Source organism: Ambystoma mexicanum, chromosome 3p, assembly GCF_040938575.1.
Source record: "Ambystoma mexicanum isolate Mex_15411 chromosome 3p, UKY_AmexF1_1, whole genome shotgun sequence".
Lineage (NCBI taxonomy): Eukaryota > Metazoa > Chordata > Amphibia > Caudata > Ambystomatidae > Ambystoma > Ambystoma mexicanum.
The window spans coordinates 741,790,323-741,804,534 of NC_090925.1; the positions used below are offsets into that span (position 1 = coordinate 741,790,323).

The window sequence follows — 14,212 nt, forward strand, 5'->3', positions numbered from 1 at the left end:
CTACCAGCTACATGTCCTCAGAGGTATCCTTCCTTTCCTCTCCTTCCCCCAGAAGCTCACTATCTCTAGAGCCCTGGTTCTCTCGAAGCTGGACTACTGTAACAGCCACTATCGAAATGTGCCTGCCGCTAATCTCCGCCCTTTGCAACTCATCCAGAACAGGACTGCGAGACTTGTCCTTGGCCTCAAGCCCAGGGACCGTACTCTCCAGGACTGAAATCACTACACTGGCTCCCAATGACTGCAAGGATCAAGTTCAAAACCCTCTGCATTTCCCACAAGGCCTTCTGGGGCCTTGGGCCAAAATACCTTCAACTCTCTCTTCCTAAATATCTTCCTTCTCGAGCTCTTCGCTCATCTGCCTCCAACTCCCTCAGGGTCAGCTGTTTCTCCAAACGACGAGTTGGGGGCAGATCTCTCTCCACTGCAGGTGCCTCCCTCTGGAACAGCCTTCCTGCCTCCCTGAAACTTGAGGAGAACCATCTCCGGTTCCGGAAGCACCTCAAAACCTTCCTCTTTGCCTCCGCTTTCTCTCCCCTGCTAAACTTACTGAAACTGCACTGAATCTGCAACTGGGCCACTCACCGTTCTCGGTCCTTGGCCCAGCCACTCTCCCCTGCACTGCGGGACTTTCTGTATCCATACAGCCCCCCTTCCCAGCACTTGTCTGCACTTACCTCCCACTTGCCACTAGCTGTCCTTTGTTTTTATCCTGTATGCTATTAACCCTGTACTGCACTTTCCCCTCTCCCTTGAACTTTTCCCTTCCCCTCTACCCTTGCGCGATCTGAATGATATCTGGCCTAGTAGGATCGTTGTCTGTCCCCCCTTGTTCCCCTCCCCCTGCCTCGTCGCACCTTGAAACACTTGTGTATAGGCACGTTACAAATGCCATATCATATATCTGAACAAGCCAACAAACCTACAATTTTTCTTTGACTCTCAGTGAGGGTTTTGCGTTCACTGGACGTTGCCCATGCATTGAAGTTTCATGTCGGCTTTGCAGTAGTTGGTGGCTTTCGGACCTGTTCATAAAGGGGGAGGCTCTATCAAAGGCTTCCATCTCCAGGTGGTGATCCAGCTGCATTTCACATTGTCACTAGCTTGCCAACAGGCCTCTGCCAGGCATTCCGAGGGTGCATTCCACCAGAAGTGTGGCCGCAACTACAACATTCCTGTCTGGTCTCCTGCTTGGCATCTGCAGGGCTGCTATATGGATGTCAGTCCACACCTTCACGAGATTCTACTGCCTCGACAGGAATTCCAGGGAGGAGTCTCGTGTCGGCCAGGCAGTGCTACGCAAACTTTTTGCTTAAGGTGAGTGTTCCAGAGGTGAGTTTGCATTGCTTCTATTGAGCTGTTCCGCCTCCCATGGTTGTGTTTGTACTGCTGTATAATTGTATTTATAAGCATGTGAGTCCATGTGAGATCCAATGCTGGAGAAGGAACAAGTTACTTACTTGTAACTCCTGTTCTCCAGCATTCGTATCTTACATGGTTTCACATTCGACCCTTCCTTCTACCCCTACATGGCTCTTCAGTAGTTCCTACTGCCATGGCTACGTGCGCTCTTAAATCTGAAGATGGCCTCCAGGGGTGGGGCTAAGGAGGACGAACATCATTGGTTGGGGCAGTATGACCCAAAGTGACAGCAATGGGCTATATGTGACCAGCAGTTTTTTAGGCTTTAAAGCAAAACTGCTTTAATATTACTGAAGATTCCTAGCCTGACGATGGGAAATATTCATAAGCATGTGAATCCATGTAAGATACCAGTGCTGGAGAACAGAATTTACAGGGAAGTTAACTTGTTCCTTCCTTTTTGTGAGGCCTGTCGTTTGGACCATAAGCATTCAAGGAATGTGGATTCCAGAAGAATCCTAAATACTAGCGTTGGCAAAAACTTCCAAGTAACGCCACACATTTCTTTTTGCACTCCTGGCCAAAGCCCACATCTGATAAATTACTCTGCATGGTCATTCCTGTTCAGCCAATTGCACTGAAGGGCTTCAAAGTACAGTTTCCTTGATACTAGATTTCACAGATCTACATGATTACTACGCTGCTGAAAATGAGGAATCGGAAAGTTCCGAATTCGAAAGCGGCAGAGCGCAGTGGTCACATAGATCCCCCTTGCCCGCATTCCCCTTACACACCACTGGTTTACCCCTCCATACTGCGTGTGGCACTTACCTTCTTTCCTTTCCTGCATCCCTCTCCCTGTGGCGTCCGTTCCTGCTCTCAATTGTGGAACACAACTTACGCTGCAGTGTCGTTTTTTTTCTTTTCTTTGTTACTTTGTCGTGCCCCCATTCCCCCACCTCCCCCCTGCTTTCCATGTTATGGAAGAGGGGGACACCCCTGCAACTCCTGAACCCATTATGCCAAACAAGGGGAGTGGCGGACCCCCCTGCTTCCCTTGTTCGGCATTATGGGATTCAGAATTTTTGTTCATGCCGTATGCATATTAAACATGCATTTAGCATTTAATTTTCTCGTTATGTATCGGAAAATACCAATTTCACAACACTAAAGAGTCCATTTTGCGAGTTTCTAGGAAGAAAACGCTTCTTGTGGGTCAATATGGATTCTACTTGTGCAGCCAATGTAATAAAATACTCTGCCATCAACCAGGTGAACGGTCTGTGTCCGGATACTGATTTAGGGAGGTTAAGGAGAACCCTGGCGCTAGCCACAGCATTTTGAGACCAATGGGTCTCCAAAGAGCCACAAAGGTTGCATCCCCAGCTGGAATCTGGATGGGAATCGGTGAGGAAAGTTATTCAGTGAGCAAACTACTTTTCTTCCTCAAATGCCAGCTCCTTTTGTGGACAAACACTGGCGTGGATTTCAGAGGACTCCCATACCTCAGTACACCTAGCCAAAGCTCTTTAGGGAGCTCTAAGGCAGAGCTCACATCAGCAGTAACACACACACACACACGCGCACACACACACGCACGCAAACACAAAGGTCAACAGAGTACAGTTGCCAATTTACTGGACTTAAACAACGAGACAACATTTTAGGGCTAGCCAAAGGAGCAAGAAAGGCTCCCTGCACAGTATAAACTCCATTAATTATTCAGCCACAACTTAAGATACACTGCTACCAACCAGAAAAACATGCACAAACTGGGACGGGTTATTTAGGCGGATGTGCGTGATTATTTCGAAAATGAACATTTCAAAGTTCTAAATGTCGAATTCTAAATGTTAGTATTCGAAATAAGCACCCCACAGCTAAATGACCTTTTGTAGACCCCGCTCCCTTACCTTTTGGCGGCACACTTCACTGTGTGCGAAGTCCCTGCAGTGCCAGTTCCCTTCACTTCTGTGGATGGGAACCGGTGCTGCAGGGTGCTTCTCTTTTATCCCAAAAAAAAAAAAAATAATTACTTTGTTGTTTCGGATGCGGCCCCACCACCCCAGATTCGATTATAGCGAACAAGGGACAACCCCGCTTCCCTTGTTCGGTATAATGAAAACCGAATGGTCGAAATCGTTGGGATTTGCGGCTTTATGCAATTTTGGTGCAGTGAAATTCCAATCATTTCAACCATTTGTTTTTTCTTTGTGGCAATATTTTGGATAATCCTTATTAGGCATGGGCAACTAAGAAGCACCTTTGCGGGAAAACCTCACCCAGTGAATCATAAGTGCTTCTGGGGAGGCACAAATGTAAACAAGCTGCATCCCTTATCAATCCTGCATGGCACTCAATTTGGGGTTGATGGAGAGGTGTAGAGCAGGGAGTTTGAGAGCATCACAAAAGTAAAAAAATAAAATTCAGTGGGCTTACAAAAGTGGCAGAAAAGGGCTCTTTCACACACTGCGGATCGGTATTACTCAATCTTGTTAATTCCTAGACTCTACAACACCCTTAATTTTAGTGTACGTCTCTGTAAACTTATTTGGGCCCACTTGATGGGTTCTTGTTGGACTCTTGTAGCTTGTGAGGCTGGAACACCTGTGCAAAGACCAGACCTGTCCACAGGATTCTCCCCTTACTGAGAATACATTGAAACCTAATTTCTACAACATAGGGTGACCTTTCAGCAGTCCCTGGGATGCAAACACCTAACCAGTATCTGCTTAGATGTTTTGAGGTGGTATCTGAGCTTGTAATTTTCCTGCTGATCCATTTAGTTGTGAGTGTTTGGTTCTGTCTTGTAGCCAAGGTCTTACTCTGAAGTATAAAGATCTTTGTTTATTTTGCGTTCTGTTACTCATTACTTTCTCATTTTCCTCAGATCCGGGTGCAGATGAGCAGCTACCCTTCTGGCTCAACCTCGCTCCCATCTACTCCTGGAGATGAGGCCCCTCCAGCCCTAGTGAAGGAGGAGGAAGCGATGGAGGTGAAGAATGAGAGCAAGGACTCAATTGTTAAGGAAAAAGAAGAGCTTCCACCCCGCGAGGGCAAGAAGGAAGAGGAGGAGCCAAAGCGAGACCCGGAGAGGCCAAAGGGACGTGACAGGGAACGCGATAATGAGAAAGACAAAGAGGGAGGACGTGAGAGAGACCGAGAAAGAGATCGGGACCAACATAGAGAAAGGGATCGGGATAGAGACCGGGAAAAGGAGCGGGATAGAGACCGGGAAAAGGAGCGGGATAAAGACAGGGAGAAGGACCGGGATAAAGACAGGGAGAAGGACCGGGATAAAGACAGGGAGAAGGACCGGGATAAAGACAGGGAGAAGGACCGGGATAAAGACAGGGAGAAGGACCGGGATAAAGACAGGGAGAAGGACCGGGATAAAGACAGGGAGAAGGACCGGGATAAAGACAGGGAGAAGGATCGGGATAAAGACAGGGAGAAGGACCGGGATAAAGACAGGGAGAAGGACCGGGATAAAGACAGGGAGAAGGACCGGGATAAAGACAGGGAGAAGGACCGGGATAAAGACAGGGAGAAGGACCGGGATAAAGACAGGGAGAAGGACCGGGACAAAGACAGGGAGAAGGACCGGGATAAAGACAGGGAGAAGGACCGGGATAAAGACAGGGAGAAGGACCGGGATAAGGACAGGGAGAAGGACCGGGATAAGGATAGGGAGAAGGACCGGGACAAAGACCGAGAGAAGGACCGGGATAAAGACCGAGAGAAGGAAAAGGATAAAGACAGGGAGAAGGACAGAGATAAAGACAGGGAGAAGGAGAGGGACAAAGAAAGGGAGAAGGACAGAGATAAGGACCGGGATAGGGATCGAGACAAAGAGAAACAGAAGGCAGAGGAATCCAAGAAAAAGGATTCAGACATGCTGAAACAGCTTCGGTCAGAGTTGAAGTGAGTATAGAAGGCATTTTGATCCTGTCTTTGTTTGGGGGGGGGTTGGAAAGACGCCCCTACTGCTCTTGTTATGATGTGCACAGATGGCACTCAGTCAGACTATGACATTGGGGTAGATATTTGTTTTGAGTTGTTTTATCATGTTACGCCAAAGCATACAGTACAGGGGACTACTTGCAATCCTTTGTCTCACTTTGGGGTTCCATGCAAGGTGCCGTTATTGCCAGATCCTTACCATTTCAGAAACAGACATCATTCCAATTAACAATGAGTCCTAAAGAGGGTCGCTCCAGTGTTTTCATATTGCGGTGAATGTAGTGTTTGGAACTCGCTGTCACGGTGTAGCGCTGGGAGTGCCCTCAGTTCTGAGCCCCATGTTTTTCCTCTACAGGAAAGCCCAGGAGAGTCAGAAGGAAATGAAATTGCTGCTGGACATGTACAAATCGGCCCCCAAGGAGCAGAGGGACAAGGTTCAACTGATGGCAGCTGAGAAAAAAACCAAGGCTGAGGTGAGCCAAGTCTGCCACCATATAATAACATAATCGTATTTGTGGTGGGTCGGAAGGAGGAGTCACACTAAGACTGGGCATTTCTATCCGGTTCTTTCAAAATAATGAAGAAAATGCACATCTTGCCCTATTTCTATAGGATGTTCTCTACCTATCCAAACTAAGGTGCTTGTCTGTCATTGGTAAATCTAACGTCTGCCAACTACTCATAGGTTTTGTTTTTCAGCTTGTGTACTGCTTATCTGTATTCTCAACAGTTTTTTTTATGGGTTTCTTAAGATAGTCAAAGGAAGGACTGTAAGGCTATCTCGCTCGCTTTCCAGTTGATCCTGCTGGTCTTTAGTATATTCTTATTATGGGTGAGACACCACCACCCATTGGTTGCCTCTGCTAAGCTCCTTCTCTGAGCCCTGGGTATAAGATACAATTGTGATTCACATTGTTTCTCAGTCTTTCGTTGTGGGATTGCCCAACTGTTAAATATTTCACTTCAGCCCTTTCTTCCCCCCCTTCAGAGGATAGTCTTTCAGGCCTTCTCAAAGCCTCATGCTTAATATCATTGTTCACTTTCCTTGGATTCTTGCGATATATTGCTTTATGCTTTCTCAAGGTCACAACATCCATATCATAGTTTTTCTCTTGTTCCGTTATTTAAGATATACTCCCTTGACGGCCTCACCCTTTTTCGTTCCATGCCATTATCTTCATTTGTTGCGGGTGGCATTTTGGGACCCGTTTGGGTCTCCTGTTTCAGAAGGTCATCTCTGTGCTCCAGAGTTCCCAACCGTCCCACTCTGTGCTTCTGTGGCATGCCACGCTTTGCGAGGGTTTGCCGACAGGAGATTTCAGGTCTCACATCTCTATGGGCGTCTGTGTCATTGGACAGGCCAGGCCCACCACGGGGCTTCCGTGGTCACGCCACCACACCAGACAGTTCTCCCAGCAACTCTTCTGTTAGGGTTGATGGTTCTCCGGCACCTCGGTCTGGCGTTCTTCACTTCTCGGCTAGCCAAGGGGTAGCTACATCAGAGGGCTTCCCCTGTATATGGCTCCCTCTCCACCCTTGTGTTCTGTTGGGGAGAATTCTCAGAAATGTGCTAATTCCCTTCTACCTTAGAGACCCCTAGCTCTTTTGCTGGACTGTAGGACTTTTTAACTCTCGTGTAATTTTAATGTGATTTAATTTGTGTTCTTTTTAACTTTGGAGTCTGACAAACTCCATAGGAATCATCTTTACATTGTGTCACACAGCACCTTCAGTGCAGTGGCAAAGGGAAGTCTCTTGGATTTCCCAAAGGTTTAAATACCTTCTCTTGGTGAAGAGTATTGAAGTGAAATTGACTTTACTTAAAATGTGTAACTTCCTAGACCCAGCAAACACTAGCTTACCCTAGGGTGCTGGAGGGGTTACTTAGTATCTCCTTTGGCTAGTTTCTCATGTAACATTTTTTATGTTACCCTTTCTACAGTTAATGGCTGGTGGCAGTGGTTTATTTTTAACTACCATTGTGATTTTTTTACAGCGGACTGCGTTCGCAGCCACGGTAAAGGCACCCATGATTGCCCTTTTCATCAAAATGGCCCGGGTCTTCTTTTTTCGACATTTTCTGTTGGAAAGGTCCTTCTTGAGATTTACTCTGCGCGCCAAACCAGGTTTGGTCTCTTTGTTCAGTTTGTCTTTGGCGGGATTCACGAGTGAAGCCCGCCTCTGCAACCAGTATGTCTGGCAAGGGCAGGAAGTGAGGGAAGTAACCCCTTGGTTACAGGAATGCACCCAAAGGTGATTGGCCGGCTGGCTGTCCGGCAAGGACAGCCACCCTGCTGTGTGATTGACAGCTAGGCTGGAATTAATGGGAGAAACCTGCATAAAAGGCGAGGCTTTTTAGCTTGGAAGGCAGAGTCGACCACTGGATGAAGGAATCCGAAGAAGAACTTAGAAGAGACGCCTGCTGCAACTCCTGGACCGTTGGTTTGCCCGGTGAAGCCCTGCTGCTGTGCTGGAGTTCCAAATTTGCCTCGACTAGAGAAGCCCTGCAAGGACAACTTCTCCCTTTTTGAGTTGGTGGGACCAATCAACTCCAAAGAAAGCCCGTCTGGACATCCTCTTGAAGCTGGTTGCATTTCCACTGCAGTTGCTTCTGGAACCGAAGAGCCAGGGAGCAGAACACCATATTGTGTGCGTTGCTTTTAAGTCAGACCCGAGCACTTGGAAGATCCTCCAGACTTCCCTGATGCAGGACTGACCAAGCCTGAGCCACCTCAACAGAATGCGGGACCCCAGATGCGAGGAAAGTCTGAAGTGGTATCCGAGAACCGCTGTGTTGCTATTTGCTGTCAAACGCGATGTTAGGGAGAATTCACAGAAATGTGCTAATTCCCTCCACGTTAGAGACCACCAGCAACTTTGCTGGATTTTGAGGACTTGATTTTTTTTTTTTACCTGGAGAGAGTGAGACCCTTTTTCCCACTCTCTCATGTGTTTTAATGTGATTTTGTACACTGTTTTCTTCTGGTTTTGGAGTCTGACAAACTCCATGGGCATCAACTTTTACATTGTGTCACACAGTAACTTCAGTGCAGTGGCACAGGGAAGTATTTCAGACTGCCAAGTGGCAACTTCACTTTCAGTGGCTGTTTCACGTTTCAGCTTCTCGCGGCTACTGCAAATACTAACAAGCGCGGTTTCTGGTTTGAGGCCAGCTTAAAAGCAACGCACACAATCTGGTGTTCCTCTCCGTGGCTATTCAGTTACCTGCAGCAACTCTGAGGAAAATCAACCAGCTCCGAGATGGATGTCCAGCTGGCTTACTGTGGAGTTGATTGGTCCCACTAACTCAAAGGTAGAAGTCGTCCTTGCAGGGGCTTCTCTGTCTATAAGAACTTGGCAAGTTGGCACTGCAGCAGGGCTTCACCGGGCAAACCAACGGTCCAGGAGTTGCAGCAGGCGTCCTCTTCAAGCTCTTCGTTCCTTCGTCCAGTGGTCGACTGTCTTCCAAGCCAAAAGGCTTGCCTTTTATTCAATTCTCTCCCATTCATTCCAGCCTAGCTGTCACTCACCCAGCAAGGTGGCTGTCCTTGCCGGACAGTCAGCCAGCCAATCACCACAGAGTGCATTTGGGTCTCTGTAATGGTTTGAAGTCTGAAGAGGGGCCCGAGGAAAGCAAGTCGGAGGAGGGAGCCGAGGAAAGAAGGGAACCCGAGGAAAGCAAGTCAGAGGAGGGAGCCGAGGAAAGAAGGGAACCCTCATGGTGGGGTGCCAACTTCGCCACGGACAAAGCCCTGTCAGTCCTGAGCCAGGTCGCTCGAGCCGGCAGTATGCTGCAGGCATCGGGAGACTCGCCCGCTCTGCAGCAGGAACTGCTGCCGGCATCGAACGTATACTCGCGTGGCAAGAAGGCGGTCACTCGAGCCGGCAATAACAAAAGCACAGCTACATCACTGACCAGGGCAAACAATGAAGGAGGCGGCGGCCAACACATGCGCTGCGCTCGGTGGGGAAGGGAAGGTCCGGAAGCGATACGGACAACCCTCCGTAGCACGGCCTCGGCTCGAGGAAGGGTGGAGAAACCATATGTAATGCCACACGAACGGCAATTGACAATGCCGGCGAAACTCCCCACAACAAGGGAAACCTTTGTTCCAGAGAGAAAGATGAAAACCCAAACCCCAGTACTTATCTCGGTCCGCACCTCGAGGCGCATGGATGGAGGGCATCATGGCGACCAGCAGGAAAGAAGGAAGGGGGGTGGGACTTGGGGGAGGGGGTGGGGGGAGTTTATCAAGGCTTAGATGGGTAGATGTCATGATGCCTACCCCGGATCAAGCCCGTCAGCCCTGGGAGCAGGCATCCAGACATTTACAAAAACCCCAGCAGCCCCAGCTAAGGGGCTGTCTGGGTTCAGTCCTGGCGCCATAGGCACCAGGCTCATAATAAAAATCAGTCCTGGCGCCATAGGCGCCAGGCTCATAGACTTTACTTACCTCATGCAGACGATGCTGCAAATAAATCCAAGCCAACGTGAGGCCTGGATGGGACTATTTTACTAAAGGGGCTATTTTTTACTCAGGTGTGGTCCTGGGGAACTTCTTTCCTGGGACGACTTTGGAGGCTATTTAAACCACGCCCGAACAGCAGCACATGCTTCATGTTCTGCATCCAGCAGCGTGACTCTCACCGTGCCTGCAGCCAGCATCCAGTCTTCTGCCACGCCCGTGTGCCTGCAGCCAGCATCCAGTCTTCTGCCACGCCCACCTCGAATCCGAGCTCCTAGAATAAAGAGGAAGAAAAGGACAAGGTTAGAAAACAAACTTATTTCAAATTCCTCACCTGATTCCGGATCCCGACCTGGAAAGTACATCAGTCCTGCACGCGTCGCTTCGCCAGCTCCAGCACGGCGCCATACTCACCAGTTCTCACAGCATCTTTCGATCCGGCACTGTCCATCATTTCTTTGCCGTACTCCGGCACCTAGGGGCACAAGAATAACAAGGTGATCCAAGGGAATCAACAAATACCTCTTATCACCATAGACTTACCTGATTTACCACCAGCGGTATTATTCTCCATATGTTCATATGCCGCATCTGTAAGGAGGGAGAAAAACAACACGTTAACGTATGCAATAGTTACCAGACAGTGTTGGGTAACACAGACTCTTACCTGAACGCCAGCAGCAGCTACGAGACCTTCTTCTCACCAACTCAGTTGCAACTTAAGGAAGGAAGGGGACAAGAGTGAACATCGGCACATTGAACTCTTTGAAGTCCCAGGCGGGATTGGTATCAAGTTCAGAGTCAATGCTTACCGGAACTCTTCCAACGCCTTCAAACCAGTGAAGTAACTGGTATCTATGCGCCCCTGCAAGACACGCAGGATGGAGAGCTCATCTTTTACAAACATAAGGTGAGGTTACGAAGGGGATATCAGAGGTGATTAGTGGGGGAGAGCGAGAACAGTTGGGAGGCCATCAGTAAAACCCACAGGTGGCTAATCCCTGTCTCCACTTGCAGGAAAATACTTCTTCGGGTCCAGCAAACAAGACTAGGCGGGCCAGTCCAGACAGTCATCTCTGCACTATGCATCACGTTGACGAGACCGCAGCTGTCCGGGTCCGATCGACACCCCTGTGGGGTCCAGGTGAGCGTAACAGTAGAGAGCATTGACTGGCCCAGAGTGGACCAGCCCCTATATAAACCAGATAGTGAAGAAGGACTAACAGGGAATTCTCCTGTTTTTTGCAGATCCGTATGGGAAGCGAAGAGACAGGAACCACTTACTGCTGGGCTTACGAGGACTAAACCCAGGTTTACACCTCATCCCCCAAGGAAGATTCCAAAGATTTCAATACTGGCACTAACCAAGGAGAAGTCAGAAGCCTGGCTGGGAAGATCTTTATTCTTTATTTTCTTCTCCTTAATTGCTTGAACTGTTCTTCTGTTCGTTAAAAAATCAATAAAGACTATACTTTCGGTTACATCAATTACCTTGCCAGAGTAGTCCATCACAGTCTCCTGTGAGACTAAGCACACAGAGTTTTGGGCATCTCCCTCACTTCCTGCCTACCCCAGACACCCTGGAGCCAGAGGTGGGTTTCTCTCAGAAACCCTGCCAAAGGCGAAATTAACAAAGAGACCAAACCTGGTTTGGCGTGCAGAGAAATTCTCTAGAAGGACCTTTCCACAAAGACATGGCGAAAAAGGACCGGCGGCCATTTTATCAAAGATGGCTCTGCGCCATTTTGAAAAAGATGGCTCCTGTGGTTGCTTTACCGGAGCCGCGAACGGTCGCAGTAAATGCAAACCATGGTAGTTCAGAAATAAACCACTGCCACCAGGCATTCTGTGATGAAAGGGTAACATACAATTGCTACATGAGCGTTTAGACACGGGATACTAGGTAATCCCTCCAGCACTCTAAGATGGGGTGTGCTGGATCTAGCAAGTACAATGCTAAGTAAAGTCAATTTCACTTTACTGCTCTGGGAAACGGTAGTTGATCCCAGAGAAGGTATTTAAACCTTGGGAAATCTGGAAGTCTTCCCTTTGTCACTGCACTGAAGGTGCTTTGTGACGCAGTTGTAAAAGATGATGCCTATTGAGTTTTAGACTCCATAACCAAAAGAAACGGTGTATAAAAATCACAAAAATCAAGTCCTCAAAATCCAGTAAAGTTGCTGGGGGTCCTTAGTTGGTGGGAATTCACACATTTTTGAGATTCTCCCTAAAAGGGGACCAATAACATCTTTCATGCATGGGAGGGAACCCCCATAGACCAGTGGATGCTCAAGACTGTCACCCACAGTTACTGTATCGAGTTCAGCCGACCACCTCAATACCGACCACCAACGTCCAGATGCCTATCACCAGAACACATGAAGATTCTGCTGCAAGAGGTGGAGATCCTTCAAGAAAAGGCGGCGATAGAAGTCGTCCCCATTGTACTGGTAAACTAGGGTATTTATTCAGTGTACGTATACCCAAAAAGGATCTCCCCATGCACCCTGTGCTCGACTTGCGCCCAGTGAACAAGTTTGTCAAGCCTTCAAAAGTTCAGAATGACAACATGCAGGAAGTAATCCCTCTGCTAACACAGGGGGATTTCATGGCAACACTGGACATGAAAGATGCATACTTTCATATTTCAATGCTGCCAGCGCACAGAAAGTACCTAAGGTTCATGATAGAAGACAAACACTATCAGTTCAAGGTCCTTCCCTTCGGCATTGCCTCAGCCCCAAGGATATTTACAAAGGTGCTGGTGGTAGTAGTGGCTCACCTGCGCAGGCAGTCCATTCCAGTCTATCCTTACCTCGACGACTGGCTAATAATAGGGGATTTGTACGGAACATGCCTATCAAATACCCAGAAGACAGTAGATCTTCTTTTCAGTCTGGGATTCTCAATCAACGAGAAAAAGTCCAGCCTAGACCCTAGCCAAGTCAAACAATTTCTGGGGCTCTAATTCGGACAGAAGACCTCCTAGTCTTCCCCTCCAACAAGAGGGTTCAAAACATGCTGTTGCAGATCCCTCACTATGTAGCCAATCGCAACATGACTGTACGCAAAGCAAAGCGACTGTTAGGGATGATGGTCTCCTGCATTTACTTAGTCCCACACGCACGTTTGTTCATGCGCCCTATGCAAGAGTGGCTCATCAGCCAATGGTGTCAGGCCAGCGGACAATGGTACTATCTAGTGGTTGTCTCGGCAGCCCTCGTTCTCTCTCTGCAGTGGTGGTCGAGAGAAAACCTCATTTAGGGGAAAACCTTCAGCACCCCTGCAGTAGAAGCCCCTCTCACCACGGACGCATCTCTCACAGGGTGGGGGGCTCACCTCCTTCATCACACGGTGCACAGCGTTTAGTCCCCAGCAGCAGACTCCAACCACATAAACTTGTTGGAGTTGTTAGCAGTGTTCAAATCCCTGAAGGCTTTTCAAACACAACTAAAGGGGAAGACAGTACTAGTCCTCGCGGACAGCACCACGGCCATGTATTACCTGAACAAACAGGCAAAACAAATGGAAGTGGGCTCTCAAACACAAGATGTTCCTTCTATCTCAACACGTTCCAGGGGAACTCAATTCTCTGCCAGATGTGCTCAGCAGAGGTTTCCCACTACCCACAGAGTACGTATAGCGATTACACAAAGACATCATCTCCAACGTCTTCGCAGAATGGGGCTTCCCAGAGATCGACTTGTTTGCAACTCTGGAGAACGCACAATGCCCAGATTACACCTCCAGGTACCCCCAGAACCGCTCCAAGGGGAACGGTCTCTGGATAACATGGTCAGGGAAATTTGTCTACGCTTCCCCTCCAGCCCCCCTGAACACCCTACTCAGCAAGATAGTGCACAAGATGCACAAGGAACCAGTCACAAAGATTCTGGTGGCCCCAATGTGGGCCAGCCAACCCTGGTTCTCCCATCTGATGGCGATGTCAATCTGTCCTCCGATTAAGCTACCTTGCCCATACAACATGCTATCACAAGACGAGGGGGAAACACGCCATCCATGCCCACAAACTCTCAATTTAGCAGCCTGGCTCCTGAAGTCCTAGAGTTCGGGCACCTCCAACTTCCTCTGAGGTGCATGGACATACTTAGAGAGGCAAGAAAGCCTAACACCAGACATTGCTACTCCAATAAATGGAAACGCTTCGTTATCTGGTGCAATTCCAAGAGCATCAACCCCATCGACTGCTCACCAACTCATATTGTCTTATACCTGACTCTCTTACTTGACTCAGGTCTGGGTTTTAATTCCCTGAAGGTCCACCTACCTGCACTTTCAGCTTATACTATTCCAGGGATCAAGGCCTTTATGGAAGGGGTTAAAAGACTTCATCCCCCTATTTCAAACGCAGCTCCCGGATGGGATCTAAATGTGGTATTAACTAGACTAATAGGATTTTC

At 48.5% G+C, this 14,212-nt stretch overlaps 1 protein-coding gene across 2 annotated transcripts in view; it reads left to right on the forward strand.

Moving 5' to 3' along the window:
* The window catches only part of RNF40 (ring finger protein 40), a 1,006,396-nt gene that overhangs the window by 731,119 nt on the left and 261,065 nt on the right, over positions 1–14,212 (forward strand). For both annotated transcript variants that reach the window (XM_069651635.1, XM_069651636.1), the window contains exons 13-14: positions 4,253–5,286; positions 5,681–5,798. In XM_069651635.1, the coding sequence (XP_069507736.1) occupies positions 4,253–5,286; positions 5,681–5,798 (1,152 nt within the window). The remainder of the gene's footprint in view (positions 1–4,252; positions 5,287–5,680; positions 5,799–14,212) is intronic.